This window comes from Tiliqua scincoides, chromosome 5, assembly GCF_035046505.1.
Source record: "Tiliqua scincoides isolate rTilSci1 chromosome 5, rTilSci1.hap2, whole genome shotgun sequence".
In the NCBI taxonomy this organism is placed as follows: Eukaryota; Metazoa; Chordata; class Lepidosauria; order Squamata; family Scincidae; genus Tiliqua; species Tiliqua scincoides.
This window is the reverse complement of record NC_089825.1, coordinates 110,759,133-110,776,811: the sequence shown is the minus strand read 5'-3', so window position 1 is coordinate 110,776,811 and position 17,679 is coordinate 110,759,133. Positions and strand designations below refer to the sequence as shown.

Sequence of the window (17,679 nt, the reverse complement as noted above, 5' to 3'; positions counted from 1 at the left end):
CTGCAGTTGGGTGTCACTCATGGTGGCCTCCTCAAAGTAAGGGAATGTTTGTTCCCTTACCTCGGAGCTGCATTGCCCTTAAGTCAGTGCTGGAAAGCACCGACATAAGGGGTTAGGATTGCGCCCTAAGTCACTTAAGTGCAATAAAGGCTTACAACAAGGAAAGTATGTATACAATTACAGCCTTAAGTTTCCTTTCTTAAAGAAACTTGAACTCTCTGCAGTGCATCTCTCACTGCATCCTTCACAGTCTTGTTCCTGAAACTATAAATGATGGGGTTGAGCACTGGGGTCACCACGGTGTTGAATACTGTGGCAATCTTGTTGAATTCCACGGAAGAGCTTCCAGCTGGCTTGATGTAAATGAAGATGGAGCTGCCATAATAAAGGGATGCCACAGTGATGTGAGAGGTACATGTGCCAAAAGCTTTCTTTCTGCCTCTGGCAGAGGGCATCCTCATCACAGTGACAATGATGCAGATATAGGAGACAATTGTCACAGCTACAGAACTGAGAAGATTGAAACAGGAAAGTGCCAAGTCAAAGACCCGAAGGAAGTGAATGTCACCACATATCATCTCTAGCAGAGGACCAGTGTCACAGAAAAAATGGTCAATAACATTGGGGCCACATACAGGTAGGCCAGCCTTGAGTAGCATGGATGCTGAAATGGAACAGAAGCTGCACAACCAACAAGACAAGACCATCAGCAGGCAGACTCGGCTGTTCATTATAGCTGTGTATCTCAGTGGGATGCAGATAGCCACAAAGCGGTCCACTGACATGGCAGCCAAAAGAAGGACTTCAGTGGAGCCAGCCACAAAGTAGACATAACTTTGCAGTGCACAGGCAAATAATGAAATTGTGTTATCCTTTGATATAAGCAGGGTGAGCATCTTTGGCGTGACAGTTGTAGTGATGATAATCTCCAGCCAGGAGAGGTTCTTGAGGAAGTAGTACATAGGTGTATGGAGACGCTGGTCTATCCGGATCACAAGGATGACCAAAGTGTTGCCAAGCAAAGTCAGTATGTACATGACAAGGAAAAGGAAGAAGAGCGGTTTCTGAAGCTGGAGGAGATGAGAGAAGCCAAGTAGGACAAACTCAGTGAAAATAGGCATAGAGGAGTTGCTAAGCGCCATCCTACCAAAACATCTTCATTTCTAAAGGAAGTGCAAAGATTTTGTATGGTTAAGAAAGAGAGAAAAACAATTTTAGAATTGATTATCTGTTTCCTCAGAGGCAGATTTATTCATTTTGTTAAACACTCCATTATGAGTCCCTCTAAACATATCATAATGCTTCAATGAAGAATCTTGTGTAGATGAATTTCAGAATCTACTGAAGTTGAATTCTTTGCTGATGCTACTGTCTTGTACTTATCTATGAAGCTCAGGATAAGCTCTTGAAAACTGTACAGGAATGTACACTAACATTTCTGAAAATAAACTGCACAAAGAACAGGCTTTCAATATATTTAAAGATAGTTCGGATCAAGCTACATCCTTACAAAACTTGAAATGGTCAAATAGACCTAGTCAATATTTAACTGTCTTATTGAGAAAAAGTCCACATAAGTAGAAAAATTTTGACATTGTATCCCCCCCCCCAAAGAAATAAAATTTAATACTGTGGTCCAAATATATCAATTTTAGGAGAAATGAATGTGTGCAAGATTAATATTTTCCCTGAATTTATTCTAAATACCCAGTTTAATTCCAGGGGGGAAAAGGTTGAAATAATGACAAAAAGTGCTATTGGGTTTCATTGCAACAGGAAGACATCCTTGAAATGCTTAAGAAGCATGGAAAAGGAGGAAGTGGTGTACCCAAGTTGCCCTTTTACAATGCCATGCAATCGACTGATTGCATGTCGATCAAGCTCACTCATCAATGTCACTTGAATGAACTTGTGCTATTCCACTTAACGTATTGTCATGAATGAAGAAAGAAATGAGGGAATTATACATTCAACAACTGTATTCTAAAAGCTACTCTTGAAATGTGGCAACAATCCTCTAATGACCTGGCACCAGCTATTTCGCCTTTTGCTTCCATTTCAAGAGAAGAAATCCTTATTAATGCAATGAAGCTGGATAACTTTATTAACTGGGAACTTTGAAGACAGGTAAGAATGAAGACTGGGCTGAGGACAAAATTGTGAAGTGCTTTAGGGAAACCATAAGAACATAAGAACATAAGAACAGCCCCACTGGATCAGGCCATAGGCCCATCTAGTCCAGCTTCCTGTATCTCACAGCGGCCCACCAAATGCCCCAGGGAGCACACCAGATAACAAGAGACCTCGTCCTGGTGCTCTCCCCTACATCTGGCATTCTGACTTAACCCATTCCTAAAATCAGGAGGTTGCGCATACACATCATGGCTTGTACCCCATAATGGATTTTTCCTCCAGAAACTCGTCCAATCCCCTTTTAAAGGCGTCTAGGCTAGACGCCAGCACCACATCCTGTGGCAAGGAGTTCCACAGACTGACCACGCGCTGAGTAAAGAAATATTTTCTTTTGTCTGTCCTAACCCGCCCAACACTCAATTTTAGTGGATGTCCCCTGGTTCTGGTATTATGTGAGAGTGTAAAGAGCATCTCCCTATCCACTCTGTCCATCCCCTGCATAATTTTGTATGTCTCAATCATGTCCCCCCTCAATCGTCTCTTTTCTAGGCTGAAGAGGCCCAAACGCCGTAGCCTTTCCTCATAAGGAAGGTGCCCCAGCCCCGTAATCAGCTTAGTCGCTCTCTTTTGCACCTTTTCCATTTCCACTATGTCTTTTTTGAGATGCGGCGACCAGAACTGGACACAATACTCCAGGTGTGGCCTTACCATCGATTTGTACAACGGCATTATAATATTAGCCGTTTTGTTCTCAATACCCTTCCTAATGATCCCAAGCATAGAATTGGCCTTCTTCACTGCCGCCGCACATTGGGTCGACACTTTCATCGACCTGTCCACCACCACCCCAAGATCTCTCTCCTGATCTGTCACAGACAGCTCAGAACCCATCAGCCTATATCTAAAGTTTTGATTTTTTGCCCCAATGTGCATGACTTTACACTTACTGACATTGAAGCGCATCTGCCATTTTGCTGCCCATTCTGCCAGTCTGGAGAGATCCTTCTGGAGCTCCTCACAATCACTTCTGGTCTTTACCACTCGGAAAAGTTTGGTGTCGTCTGCAAACTTAGCCACTTCACTGCTCAACCCTGTCTCTAGGTCATTTATGAAGAGGTTGAAAAGCACCGGTCCCAGGACAGATCCTTGGGGCACACCGCTTTTCACCTCTCTCCATTGTGAAAATTGCCCATTGACACCCACTCGCTGCTTCCTGGCCTCCAACCAGTTCTCAATCCACGAGAGGACCTGTCCTCTAATTCCCTGACTGTGGAGTTTTTTCAGTAGCCTTTGGTGAGGGACCGTGTCAAATGCCTTCTGAAAGTCCAGATATATAATGTCCACGGGTTCTCCCGCATCCACATGCCTGTTGACCTTTTCAAAGAATTCTATAAGGTTTGTGAGGCAAGACTTACCCTTACAGAAGCCATGCTGACTCTCCCTCAGCAAGGCCTGTTCGTCTATGTGTTTTGAGATCCTATCTTTGATGAGGCATTCCACCATCTTACCCGGTATGGATGTTAGGCTGACCGGCCTATAGTTTCCCGGGTCCCCCCTCTTTCCCTTTTTAAAAATAGGCGTGACATTTGCTATCCTCCAATCTTCTGGTACCATGGCTGTTTTGAGGGACAAGTTGCATACCTTAGTCAAGAGATCTGCAACTTCATTCTTCAATTCCTTAATAACCCTTGGGTGTATGCCATCAGGGCCCGGTGACTTATTGATCTTTAATTTATCAATGAGGTCTGAAACATCTTCTCTTTTAACCTCTATCTGACTTAACTCCTCGGTTAGGAGGGGCCGTTCGGGCAGCGGTATCTGCCCGAGGTCTTCTGCCGTGAAGACAGATGCAAAGAACTCATTTAATTTCTCTGCCATCTCTAAGTCTCCTTTTATCTCCCCTTTCCCTCCCTCACCATCCAGAGGGCCAACCGCTTCTCTGGCGGGTTTCCTGCTTCTAACATATTTGAAGAAGCTTTTATTATTCCCCTTAATGTTGCTGGCCATGCGTTCCTCATAGTCTCGCTTGGCCTCCCCTATCACCTTCTTACATTTCTTTTGCCACAGTTTATGTTCCTTTTTATTCTCTTCATTAGGGCAAGACTTCCATTTACGGAAGGAAGCTTCCTTGCCCTTCACAGCCTCTCTAACTTGGCTGGTTAGCCATGCGGGCACTCTCCTGGATTTAGTGGAACCCTTCTTTCTTTGCGGTATACACCTCTGCTGGGCCTCTATTACTGTTGTTTTAAGCAGCCTCCATGCACTCTGGAGAGACTGGACTCTTTTTACCCTCCCTTTCAACCTCCTTCTAACCAGCCTCCTCATTTGAGGGAAGTCCGCCCGTCGGAAGTCAAGGGTTTTTGTTAGAGATTTGCCTGGTATTCTTCCCCCAACGTGCACATCAAAACGGATCGCAGCATGATCACTGTTCCCCAATGGCTCAGTAACGTTTACATCTCTAACCAGGTCCTGCGTACCGCACAAAATTAAATCCAGAGTCACCTGTCCTCTGGTGGGCTCCTTGACTAGCTGATCTAAGCCACAGTCATTTAGCACGTCAAGAAATCCGGTTTCCTTATCGTGACCAGAACACAAATTGACCCAGTCAATATGAGGATAATTGAAGTCCCCCATGATTACAACCCTGTCCTTCCTTGTCACCTCCCTGATCTGTTTCCTCATTTCAAGGTCCCCATCAGATTTCTGGTCTGGAGGACGATAGCACGCCCCCAGTATTACATCGCTGCACAAGCCTGGTAATTTAACCCACAGAGATTCTACGGTGGAGTCGGACCCACCTTCAATCTCTACTTTGCTGGATTCTATCCCTTCCTTAACATAAAGGGCCACCCCACCTCCAACACGCCCCTGCCTGTCCCTCCTGTAGAGTTTATAGCCCGGGATTGCGGTATCCCACTGATTCTCCGCATTCCACCAGGTTTCCGTTATGCCCACTATGTCAATATTTTCCCTTGTCACCAGACATTCCAGTTCTCCCACCTTTGCTCGTAGACTTCGGGCATTCGCATAAAAGCATTTATACACGGAATGCCCCAGGATGGGCTGCTTATTTGCTCCTTTGTCCCCGCATCCTCTCATTGTGCCAAACCGTCTATCACATCCCTTCACCCTACCTTTCCCAATTTCTTCTCCTACCCTGCCTTTGTCTTGTTGTTCTCTAACCTCCCCATCCTCATCCCATAGGGATGAGGAGTCCCGAACCGGATGCCCCTCGGCTCCTGTCGGCCTTCCCCCAGGGATCAGTTTAAAAGCTGCTCTGCCACCTTTTTAATGTTATGCGCCAGCAGTCTGGTTCCATTCTGGTTCAAATGGAGCCCGTCCCTCTTGTACAGGCCCCGCTTGTCCCAAAACGTTCCCCAGTGCCTAACGAATCTAAACCCCTCCTTCCTACACCACTGTCTCATCCATGCATTGAGACCCCTGATCTCCGCCTGCCTAGCTGGCCCTGCGCGTGGAACAGGTAGCACTTCAGAGAACGCTACCTTTGAGGTCCTGGCTTTCAGCTTCCTGCCTAAAAGCCTAAATTTGGCCTCCAGGACCTCCCAGCTACACTTACCCACGTCGTTGGTGCCGACATGCACCACAGCCGCTACCTCTCCCCCAGCACTGTCTACCAGCCTGTCTAGACGAGAAGTGATGTCCGCAACCTTCGCACCAGGCAGGCAAGTCACCATGCGGTCCTCACATCCGTCGCAAACCCCCCTCTCTATGTTTCTAATAATCGAATCCCCCACTACAAGAAGCCCCCGACCCCCCTCCCGCCGAGTCAAACCACTTAGTCAAGACCACTCTGAGATTCCCATGCAATCTTTTCCGTTTGGATTCTTTCTAAATGTACAGAATGGAAATGATTTATATCTTGGGAGCTGACCAAATTTGATGAACACATCACTCTCTAACAGCACGTCCTATACATGTTTACTCAGAAGTAAGTCCCATTTTATTCAGTGATGGTCCTTGGACTGCAATCCTATACACACTATGCTGGGAGTAAGCCCCACTGAACAGAACTGTGCATACTTCTCAGTAGACATGCATTGAATTGTGCTATTAAGCCAAAGGACCCATTCATTTTCTAACCAAAGATGTGATCATATGCACAATTCCTTGGGAGAAAGCCCCTTTGAATGCAATGGAACTTACATTGAAGTGTAGGTGTGCATAGAATTGCATTGCCAATTCAGCAAGAGGCTGAAATAGTGGATCATCATGAAGTGTATCTTCATATTAATTGAAAATCTTGGAAATCACAAGAAGAATGCACCAAAACAGAATGTTTCCCAAGGCATTCAGAAACAGTGACTTTTACATGGATGCTTTACTGAAATCAAAGAAACATCCCTCCCTGCCAACTATTGTGCACTGAGACCAATTATATAGTAATTGACTTTAGTGCTTGTGAATGAATAGTTTTTGCGAATGATTATTTTTCATATGCTATAATATTAAGGGCACAATCCTAACCAACTTTACATCACCAAGGTTAGGGCAATGCAGCTCTGAGGTAAGGGAACAAACATTCCCTTACCTTGAAGAGGCCTCCGTGAGTGCAGGATGCAGCACTCACCCCATTGGCACAGCTATGCCAGTGCTGGAAAACTGATTAGGATTTGGGCCTATATTCTACTCAAATTGCAATACCCTTAGAGGCACAGCAGCTTCTCGTGTCTGTGCTTGGGTGTGTGTTGCACCATCGATTAGTACTGTATTTCAGATAAATACAGCAAATTGTTCATAAAGGGAAAATTACAGAAATCCCCTCCTTTCTGAAATACTCATATTTTTAAAGACAGTCTTATGTGTTCCTTATTTGCACTGAAGACCATGTGAGCATGTGTGTGAGAAGGGAGACCATTTCTAAGCAAATTCTCCTCACTCAAATGGTCTTGCAGAAATGTCTCTCCTGAACACAGCATACAATTCTCTAGTCACTCAACTGTCCCAATGAGAATAATACAGAATTACTACTTTGAATTGTTCAAAAAAACCTTATGCTTTTTGTGAAATGAGCCGTAACTCGTTAACTATAATTATAATAGCAAAAGGTGCTATAACTCGTTTATTTCCCTTGTCTGTTATTCCCCCTTCTGAACAATATATGGAATATTGTAATTATGAAGTATCGGTGCTCCATTCTCTCCCCCACCCACTCCATTTGCTACTCTGTCATTGCCCTGGTTAGCGACTTCTAGTTGTACTTACCCTTGTTCCTTTCTGAGTGAACCTCAATTCGAAAGCACAGGCTGTGTGTCCATTGTTACATACTTGGCCAGAAAATGTCTCCATCCTGGAATGGATTCAGTCTTGAAGTTCTGTGTGGGCTCTGCTGGTGAATGTTCAAGGGCTCAGAAAAGTCAGAATACTTTTGCAAAAGGATTAGACACCCTCTAAACTACACTGTGGTAACGGTTGGAGTTATGGAGATGGTGATAGCAACATCATCTCATGTCCATTCGCATATTATACACTAGTTGTGCTAAATGCATGTTTTCTTCAAAGTAATGCAACTCAACATAAATTCCCATGAAATATATATAACAATATCTATGTGACTTGTGTACCTGTTTTGGATAGTAGCCATCCTGGCACATTAGTAGCTTCATTTAGCTTCCAAACCCCATTCCAATTAAAGTTGGGAAGATCTGAGAACTTGTTTAATGGCATTGTGTCTCTCTGGGACATACCCACTGGAGACCTAAGAGTTATAGATAACTTTTCATCTCTTTTGACATTAAAAAAGAAAGAAAAGATCCCCTGAAGTAAGTGGCACTGGGAGGATGATGGAATTTGGACTTGGGTTCAAATGCAGTGTCCGCCAGATTCCCATAGATGAACTTGGTAAATTCTTCATTTTTTGATCTCAGTTCTGTGTCTGTAAAATGGGGGTAATTGTGACCAGCATGACTGGCTTGATATAAAAACGAAGAAAAGAAAATTTGCAAAGTTCGATCATACATTTGTTTGTTTGTTGTCCTGCCTTTCTCCCAGTGTGAGCACTCAAGGTGACTTACAACATTCAAAAACAGTTCAAAATAATCAATAAAAACAACAAAACAAAAACATTAAGAACAGCAGAGAAGCCCAGTAGGTTGCCTCAATAATTGACAAATAAAAAAATTAAATGAAAACGCCAGTCAATTGTGTAAGTTAGTGGTTCCCAAACTGCGCATCTGTGGTTCACCAGTGGGCCACGACCCAATTTTTGGTAGGTTGTGAAACTGACAAGGCAGATTAGCCTAGGGGTATCAAGGGTAAAACAACCTGCTACTGCTGCCCCATCGCCATTATAACCACAGTAGCATGAGCGGCTAGTAGTCCAACACTGGATGGAGGATGGGGACCACCACCCAGAACTCCAGGCCAGTACCGGGCAGCAGAAGAATAAGAGCCCAATCCTTACAAGCCATAAGTCACATTTGCAAGACTTACCACCAGGCTACCGTGAGGGCTAGCCCAGTGCTGGCCAGTGCTGGGCAAACACTGGGTGGGCACCTGGCCTCTGCTACTTGGCAGTCTCATGGAGCACTGAGCCATGGAGAGGAAAGCGGGGTGGGGGGAGAGGCAAGAAGGTGTTCCAGGGAGGGGGAGGTGGGAGGAGAGCGGGGAAGAGGTGTGACGGGGAGGCAGGAGGCAGGGAGAGGGTGGGCGGGAGGCGTGCCAGGGGGAGGGAGTGGTGGGTCCAGTGGAGCTCTGCTCCACTGAATCCTGAGCATTCGTGCAGGGCTTGGAGCCCTACATGAACACTCTTCCCTCACTGCGACCTTTTGGTCGATGGTGAATAGAGTAGCCCTGTTGAGGGGCTACTTCACTTACCTGGGAGAAGGCTCCCCTTCTCCCAAGGTCCCGCCTGCAGCTGCCCAAGGAGCACAGGATGTGGTGGCAGCCATTTTCGGTGCCTCCGAAGCTGCGCACTCCAGACAGCTCAGGATTGGGCTGTCAGTCTCTGTGGGGGGAGGCGTTTCAGGGCGGGGGAGGGCTGGGGAAGGCATGGCAGAGGGAAGGAGGGGGGCAGAGATGGCAGTAGGCTCTGCTGCCACAACTTAACCCCCATCCTGGTCCGGGAGACTTGAAATGGGTCTTCTCAATCCTGCGCTGGCTCAATAGCAGGCACAGATCTGAGAAGACCCATCTTGACCCATCTAAGACCCACTTGGGGCTTATGCTACCTTATAAGCTGCATAGCTACCAGGGGGCTATGCAGCTTCCCAGCCCCTTGGATACACTATATATATATATATATATATATATATATATATATATATATATATATATATATATATATATATATAGTATGTATATAAATATGTATATAAATATTACAACCTTAAGATACTATTTTAATTCAGATTTTGGATGGTTTAGAGAAGTGTTTCTCAAACTGTGGGTTGGGGCCCACTAGATGGGTCATGTGCCAATTTCAGGTGGGTCCCCATTTCAATGTTTTATTTTTAATACGTATATTAGACTTGATGCTACTATGGTATGTGACTGCATTTGGGGAAATGTTAAAGACCTGTACTTTTAACAAACTACTATGTATATTCTTTTAACAATGATAGTCAGTTTCAGTACCTTTATTGGCATACAATTACAATACATACACACTTACATATACAAGAAAAAAACAAACAAACAAAACTTGAAAGAGCTGACTAGAGAACCATAGCATACCAAACTAAAATTGACAATTATAAAACATGGACTTCAGGGAGTAGGGACACTCTTCAAGTTGGATGCCACTATTTGTGAAATAAATGTAGCTATCTGGAAAATGATGTTAGGGTCAGTGGAGGCTAATAAAGATTGCAATATAACAGAGACATCAAGAGAGGAGTTAAGATAAGATTGGAGAACTAAGCATTTTCCCCTAGCCACACTATGGAGCGGGCAATGAAAAAGGAGGTGATCTAATGTTTCTGCAACTCGCTGGGGGCAAGGACAGATTCTTTCCTGAAGAGGAATACCTTGAAATCTACCCCAAAGAACAGCGGATGGAATAGAGTTGCAACGGGCCATAGAAAAAGCCCTTCTAATTTTTGGGCATTCCAAAATGTAAAAATAATTGGGAATTTCCCCCACTTTGACCAGTAGGTGATAATATGCTGGTGAACAGGTTTTGTTAACAGCAAGTAGGATATTAGAAGTATAGGTATCCAAAAGTCTCCCTTTAATGAGCCTAAATGCCTCATCTTGGGACAAATGGCCAAGGAGGTCAGGCTCAACTCCCTGTTGCTTTATTTTTGTGCTCCAAGGTTTATCTGAGAAATATGGGTCATCAAGGAGGTGATATAGGAGAGTGTTAGGATCAGTATTATAGAGAATTTTTGGCCAAAATTTGGTTGTTCTAATCCATGCCAGTGTTTCGAGATGAATTTGGCCTGATTCAATACAGAGCACCTCACAGGACACACACCGGGGTAGGCCTTGTATACTTCTTAAAAAGGCTGATTGAATCTGCTCCAGTGAGTTATTAAATGCCTTAATCCAAATCGGCACCCCGTATAAAACTTGGGCAGAGCACTTCGCATTAAAAGCCTTCAGCGCCGCCGGAATATACAAACCTCCTTTACTATGAAAGAAACTAATGATGGCTTGCGAAGAGGCTTTAACAATAGAACGAGCCATATAGCGATGGCGCGTCCATGCTAAATTATGCGAAAATAAAATGCCCAAATATTTAAATGTTTTAACCTGTTCTATAATTTGACCATTGAATCTCCACTCACTTGGTCTCCAGGACCTACCGAAGACCATAATTTTTGATTTGACATAATTAATTTGTAGCTTGTTGGAGCAGAAAAATTCAGTACACTTCCTGATTAAACGTTTTAGTTCCAGAAGAGAGCGAGATAAAATAACCGCATCATCGGCGTAGAGTAGAATTGGTACCTGCAAGTCCCTCAATCTGGGGGGATGACCATCAACAGTAGCCAGAGAAGGAGCCAAGTCATTTAAAAAGAGATTAAACAAAGTGGGAGTGAGCACACAACCTTGCTTCATCCCCTTGTTGGTAGGAAATTCATCAGTACAATTCCCTTCTGCTGTATATCTGACTTGGGCAGATGTGTTAGAATATAAGCCCCGAATAAGAGCGAGCAATTTAGGGTCTAGCCCCATAAAAGCTAGTTTAGCCCAGATGAGGTTTCTGTTCACATTATCAAAAGCCCCTTTGAGGTCCAGAAATGCTTCAAATAGCTTAGATTTCATTTGAATGGAGTACTTATGTGCTAAATGGTAAAGAGTGAGGGCATGGTCCAAAGTGGATTGCCCCTGCCTAAAGCCAATTTGTTCTATACCCATGATGTTAAAATGGGTAATCCATTGGCTGAGGCACTGGAGAAGGAGTTTTGCATACAACTTACCAATTACAGAAATTAAACTAATAGGTCTGTAATTGTCTGGCTTACTAGAGTCGCCTTTTTTGAAAATAGGGATCACAATGGCTTTAAGCCAAACTTTGGGAAATCGGCCAGAGGCATTAATAGATGAAAAGAGCGGGGTCAGAATAGAAGTCCAAAACGATGGGTCTTCTTTAAGCCAAGTGAAAGGAATGGCATCAGGCCCCGGAGCCTTGCCCAGCTTTAGGGCTACGATTAGATCAAGAATTTCCTCTTCGGATACATCGGACCAAGCCTCAAAGTTAGAAAAAGAAATCTCTAAGCCCCCACTACAGGCAGCTGCTGGATCATAGAATGGGTCTGAGAAGTGTTGGCACCAAGTATAGGTGGAGATTGAATTAGGCTTACCCGTAGCTTCATTGGAGGCTCTAGAAATAATCTCCCAGAATAACTTGTGGTTGTTACTAATTGTAGCTTGGATCAATCTTCCCCAGGACTTTTTAATAAACCCATGCCACTTATACTGGATCAATTCCTTAAGGGAGGCAGTGGCTGTGAAATAGATTTTTAAATCTTCCTTCAAATTACTAGCTCTAAAATTCCCAAAACACTCCCTGGCATGGGCTTTGGCTCGTTTGCAGTCCTGGTCATACCATCCTAATTTATCAATACTGGGCCTGCCTTTGACCTCGGCCATTGGATGAACAATATTTACATAAATATAATTCATTAGAGATTCAAAGGCAGACACTACAGATACTGGCTTTGTTAGAGTCAAAACAAAATCCCTCAGAATCTTACAATTTGAATTATTCAATAGTGATTGGATTTCAAAAAGAGTGGAATTGTTCCATCTTATTTTTGCCAATCGGGTATAGCTTTCACTAGCGCACATTGGGGAAACAGTGCGAGGTGAGTCTATGTTAAAAGCAGTACATAACGGGAGATGGTCGCTCAGTTTAAAATCATCAACATTAAAAGTGGAAACAAGGGGCAAAAAAGAGGCTGAAATTAAAACATAGTAATAACACTCGTACCTACTGGGGAAATATAAGTAAATTCCGAAGCCCTAGAGAAGTTACATAAACCGTTAAGCCAAATCAAATTAAACTGGAGGCTAAAATTTGCCAGAAAATACCCGGCATCGTTAAAACAAATGTCTTTAGAACGCCTCGCTAAGTGTCCATGAGTAGAAATAAAAGGTTCACAGTCTTCACAAGCCATCTTGTGAAAAATCTCAATACCATCCCCAACTCTTGAGTTAAAATCAGCACCAAGAATTACGGTAGCGTTAGGGGAGATACTGCACGCTGCATTGCATTGTTCTGAGAGGAAGTTGCAAGCCTGCTCCCGCTGCGATCTATTTTGGCATGGGGTGTAGATAGACATTGAAAACGAGAAAGGTCCGCTGTTGAACAATCAGTTTGACGATTAGTAAATTGCATAGATTTTCCGATGCCTCCACAAGGGTCGCTGGCAGGAGCGGGTTGATTAGAATTGCCAGACCCGCTTGAGCGCGGCCCTTCTTGTTGGGTCTATGAGCTGGTAGATGGAAAGTTTGATAATCATCAAAAAGAATTGGTTCTATTGACCATGTTTCTTGCAAGAGAATAATGTCAAAAGATGTTAGATAGGATAGAAATTCCTTATCAGAGCACTTCCGTTTCCAACCTGCAATATTCCAGGAGATCAGCTTAACCTGATTGGGTAAATGTGCAGCGATGCCAGAACTATGAGGGGAATAACAGTCAGCCGGAACTTGCCTTAGTCACGGTTGAGAAAGATTAGAAGTCAGTGGGGACGTAGCAAGGCAATTAAAAGGTCGGCCAGAGTTAATTATTGCAGAATCAATGCCACTTCCAGCTGAATCTAGCTTCATAGAAAACATATTAAAGTCACCTGGCACATCCTTCTGCGGTAAGGAGGTTGAGCGAGGAAGTTGTCTGGAGGGAGAATGATGATGAGTTGCCTTGGGACGGACGTCCAAATCAGGTGTGAGCGAAAAAATTACAGTCGACAAAGGCTGGCACTCGGCAGTCTTCAGGGAAGGGGGACAATCACCCTGCTGAGTCTCGAGCTCCCAAGGTGCATTGGTATGCAAATTTCCCCAATCGTTACTAATAAAATGTGCACTGGTCGTTTCTGGTTGTAAATTCAAACCCATAGAATTGGACAGATTGTCAGAAATTGAGTTGGACAAGGGAAGCGAAAATAATGGCCTTTCGACTACGTTAGGCGTCAGAGGTTTGGCTAAAATCGACGAGATTAAGGCTGAGGAAGGGTTATCCCAGGGAAGCGTTCTTGGACCAACACAAAGGGAGTGGATCGGGGAGACCGGTTGAGAACAAGAAGAGGACTTCACATGCTGACACTTCTTAGGCATTGTGCCTGCACCTGCAAGATCCGCCACCAATGGGGTTAGGTTGACACCATGCACTGGACTGCGCGGAAGGGTTCTGGGAGAAACATTTGTTCGAGAACCAAGGGGCAGACTCTTATTTGGAGTAAACGGCTTGTGAGATTTGAATTTAAGAAGCGTTTGACTTCCAGGCTGTATAAAAGTTCTCTGGATGGTTATATTAAAATTCCTAAAATGTGTTCTAGCATTAAAAATAAGATTAGGTACTGCTTCTGAATTAAAAGCCAAATAAAGCCTTTTGGTATAGTTCCTGGAGGGCAAAAAGAAAGATTCCCGCAGTGCAGACAAATCCACTTGTGCCTTCAGCAATTGGGACAGAGCCTTAACCATCCTGGGCTTAGAAGACCACAGAAAAGCATCTCCATATGGAATATTAAGAACCACAGCTGAAGGAGTTAATCTCAAGTGCATATTGCAACCAATGGATATTAGGCTTCCCCTCTCCAATTGTATATTGTTGTTAAGCTTTGCTCTTAAAGGGGAAAGTGGCACTGGGAGAGAGCTGGGCTGGCATAGCTGAAGGTTGCTGCCAGTTTGGATTTTATTTTCCAAACGCTGCAATGTCTGTAAAACAGTTTGCAAGTGTCCTTCGAGTTCATCAAACCGTTCGTAGATTGTTCGAAGGGTCTGAGCAGAGATTAAGCAGGCATCTCCCAAGGATTTTAATTGCACCACAGAGGGAATGCTGACATCCAAGCTTGCCTGAGCTCCACCTAACAGCACAGAGTCTGTATTCTGGATAATGTCTTCCTTATCAGGGGCAGATAAACAGACTGCTGATAAATCCAAGGAGGAAGAGCAGAGGGGGGTAACATCTGTAGCCTCCGGCTGTTGTTGGGAATTTGTGGGCAAGATAGGTAATTTTTTCTGTAAAAGAAAGGGCTCAATGGAAGGAGTAATCTTTACCGCATTGTTTGAATTCTTTTTTTTCCTTTTGGCACCCTTCTTATCAGTCCCACTTGGCACCGGGCTGGTTCTCCGTCTTTTCATTGTGGAGGCTGTTGGCGCTGTCGGCTTTTTCTTAGAAGAAGCTATCGGCATTGTGGCCTTCAGGAACTTTACCAAGCTATATATTAGCTCACAGCTGCTCAATATCACACTAAACTTATAAAAACAAAGAGTATACTACAAAATAACAATAACAAAAAAGGACAGGAAAAAAATAAAAGACGGGAGCAGGATAAAACAAATATTATAAGTTAAAGCCGGAGCATTCTAAAAGAGCAGCTGCACCGACAGCCTTCTTGGAACCTCTTTTCTTTGCTTGTGAGGTGGCATACTGGCATCAAATCAGGGAAGAAATTCATTCTCCTGATTTTTTTTTAAGTTTTACACCAGTATTTCATTATTTTGAACATCCAGGAAGAAGATTTTGAAAAATCCAAATAGATGGACATTCACACATCACTAATTTTGGGGGTTTTCTTTGGAAATAATTTGAGCTGGTTTACATAAGAACATAAGAACAGCCCCACTGGATCAGGCCATAGGCCCATCTAGTCCAGCTTCCTGTATCTCACACCGGCCCACCAAATGCCCCAGGGAGCACACCAGATAACAAGAGACCTCATTCTGGTGCCCTCCCTTGCACCTGGCATTCTGACATAGCCCATTTCTAAAATCAAGAGGTCGCACATACACATCATGGCTTGTAACCCGTAATGGATTTTTCCTCCAGAAACTTGTCCAATCCCTTTTTAAAGGCATCCAGGCCAGATGCTGTCACCACATCCTGTGGCAAGGAGTTCCACAGACCAATCACATGCTGAGTAAAGAAATATTTTCTTTTGTCTGTCCTAACTCTCCCAACACTCAATTTTAGTGGATGTCCCCTGGTTCTGGTGTTATGTGAGAGTGTAAAGAGCATCTCTCTATCCATATCCATCTCTCTATCTATATGGTTTGATCAATCAAATCTTTATTTCAACTTAAACAGTGCCAATTTCCATCATGTTTTCCATGCCTTCTCTCACCCAATTTGTTCTCAAACACTCTGCTGCATGGGACTTTAGGGGAAGTAAATGGGAATAAGCAAGCAATCTCCATCTTTTGTACCAAGTCCTCATATGTATGACAGTACAGTATAGATATGTGAAGTGTCCATCCTGCCAAGTAAGGTATATCTACTCAGATGTATGTCACTTAAATGCAATGGGGCTTACTCTGAGGAAAGTGTGTATATGATTGCAGTTTTAAGCTTTCTATCTTAAAGCAACTCTCCGAAGTGCATCTCTCACTGCATCCTTCACAGTCTTGTTCCTGAAGCTATAAATGATGGGGTTGAGCACTGGGGTCACCACGGTGTTGAATACTGTGGCAATCTTGTTGAATTCCACGGAAGAGCTTCCAGCTGGCTTGATGTAAATGAAGATGGAGCTGCCATAATAAAGGGATGCCACAGTGATGTGAGAGGTACATGTGCCAAAAGCTTTCTTTCTGCCTCTGGCAGAGGGCATCCTCATCACAGTGACAATGATGCAGATATAGGAGACAATTGTCACACATACAGAACTGAGAAGCATGAAACAGGAAACTGTCAAGTCTAAGGCCTGGAGGAAGTGAATATCAGCACATATCATCTCTAGCACAGGGCCACTGTCACAGAAAAAATGGTCAATAACATTGGGGCCACATACAGGTAGGCCAGCCTTGAGTAGCATGGATGCTGAAATGGAAAAGAAGCTGCACAACCAACAAGACAAGACCATCAGCAGGCAGACTCGGCTGTTCATTATAGCTGTGTATCTCAGTGGGATGCAGATAGCCACAAAGCGGTCCACTGACATGGCAGCCAAAAGAAGGACTTCAGTGGAGCCAGCCACAAAGTAGACATACCCTTGCAGGGCACAGGCAAAGAATGAAATTGTGTTATCCTTTGAGATAAGCAGGGTGAGCATCTTTGGCGTGACAGTTGTAGTGATGATAATCTCCAGCCAGGAGAGGTTCTTGAGGAAGTAGTACATAGGTGTATGGAGACGCTGGTCTATCCGGATCACAAGGATGACCAAAGTGTTGCCAAGCAAAGTCAGTATGTACATGACAAGGAAAAGGAAGAAGAGCGGTTTCTGAAGCTGGAGGAGATGAGAGAAGCCAAGTAGGACAATCTCAGTGACAATAGGCTTAGTAGAGTTGCTAAGCTCCATCTTAGCAATACATCTTCATTCTAAATAAAGTGCAAAGATTTTGTTTGGCTAAGAAAAAGAGAGAGAAAAATAATTATAGTATTGAAGATTTGTTTCCTTAGAGGCAAATTTGTTCATTTCATTAAGGGCTTTTCTGAGTGAACATGTACTTTATTCAGAGTTCATTCTAAACCAAGGGTGTCAAATACATACATACATACATAAGACCTTTATTGGCATAGATAATGGAAATACGAAACAACAACCAAACATTAAACATTCAGAACACACAATAAAATAAAGCACTCGTAATCATTCAATACCCCCTCCCCCCATTCACCATAATATAGCGGAAGACCCAGAATTCCGTCCTGCCAGAATCCCAGAAACAAAGTTGGCAACCTTGTCAAGAGAGTCAGTTTCCTCCATGGAAAGAAGAGTTTGTAATTTAAATGAATCCTCCCAGCCCTGCATTTTGTTCAGCAGTGGAGCCAGATAGATCTTACGAAGGGTATCATGGAGTGGGCAGTAAAAAAATATATGATGTAATGTCTCCACACAATTCCTGTCACAGGTACATCCTCTTTCTGAGTAGGGAATGCCATTAAACCTGCCCGCTAGCAGATGAACTCGTGCAAGGAAAGCG

General features: G+C 43.7%; 2 protein-coding genes across 2 annotated transcripts; both read right to left on the bottom strand.

Moving 5' to 3' along the window:
• Positions 1 to 185: 185 nt before the first annotated feature.
• On the bottom strand, positions 186 to 1,142 carry LOC136653162 (olfactory receptor 6M1-like). The gene has a single exon (XM_066630075.1). It carries the CDS (start codon positions 1,140 to 1,142, stop codon positions 186 to 188), a length of 957 nt encoding a protein of 318 aa, XP_066486172.1.
• A 14,970-nt stretch (positions 1,143 to 16,112) lies between these two features.
• Positions 16,113 to 17,054, bottom strand: LOC136653161 (olfactory receptor 6M1-like). Its single transcript, XM_066630074.1, has one exon. The coding sequence runs from the start codon at positions 17,052 to 17,054 to the stop codon at positions 16,113 to 16,115; it is 942 nt and encodes a 313-aa protein (XP_066486171.1).
• Positions 17,055 to 17,679: the final 625 nt, after the last annotated feature.

Coding starts and splice junctions, on each gene's coding strand:
- LOC136653162 (XM_066630075.1), bottom strand. CDS start 1,142: ATGGCGCTTAGCAACTCCTCTATGCCTATTTTCACTGAGTTTGTCCTA.
- LOC136653161 (XM_066630074.1), bottom strand. CDS start 17,054: ATGGAGCTTAGCAACTCTACTAAGCCTATTGTCACTGAGATTGTCCTA.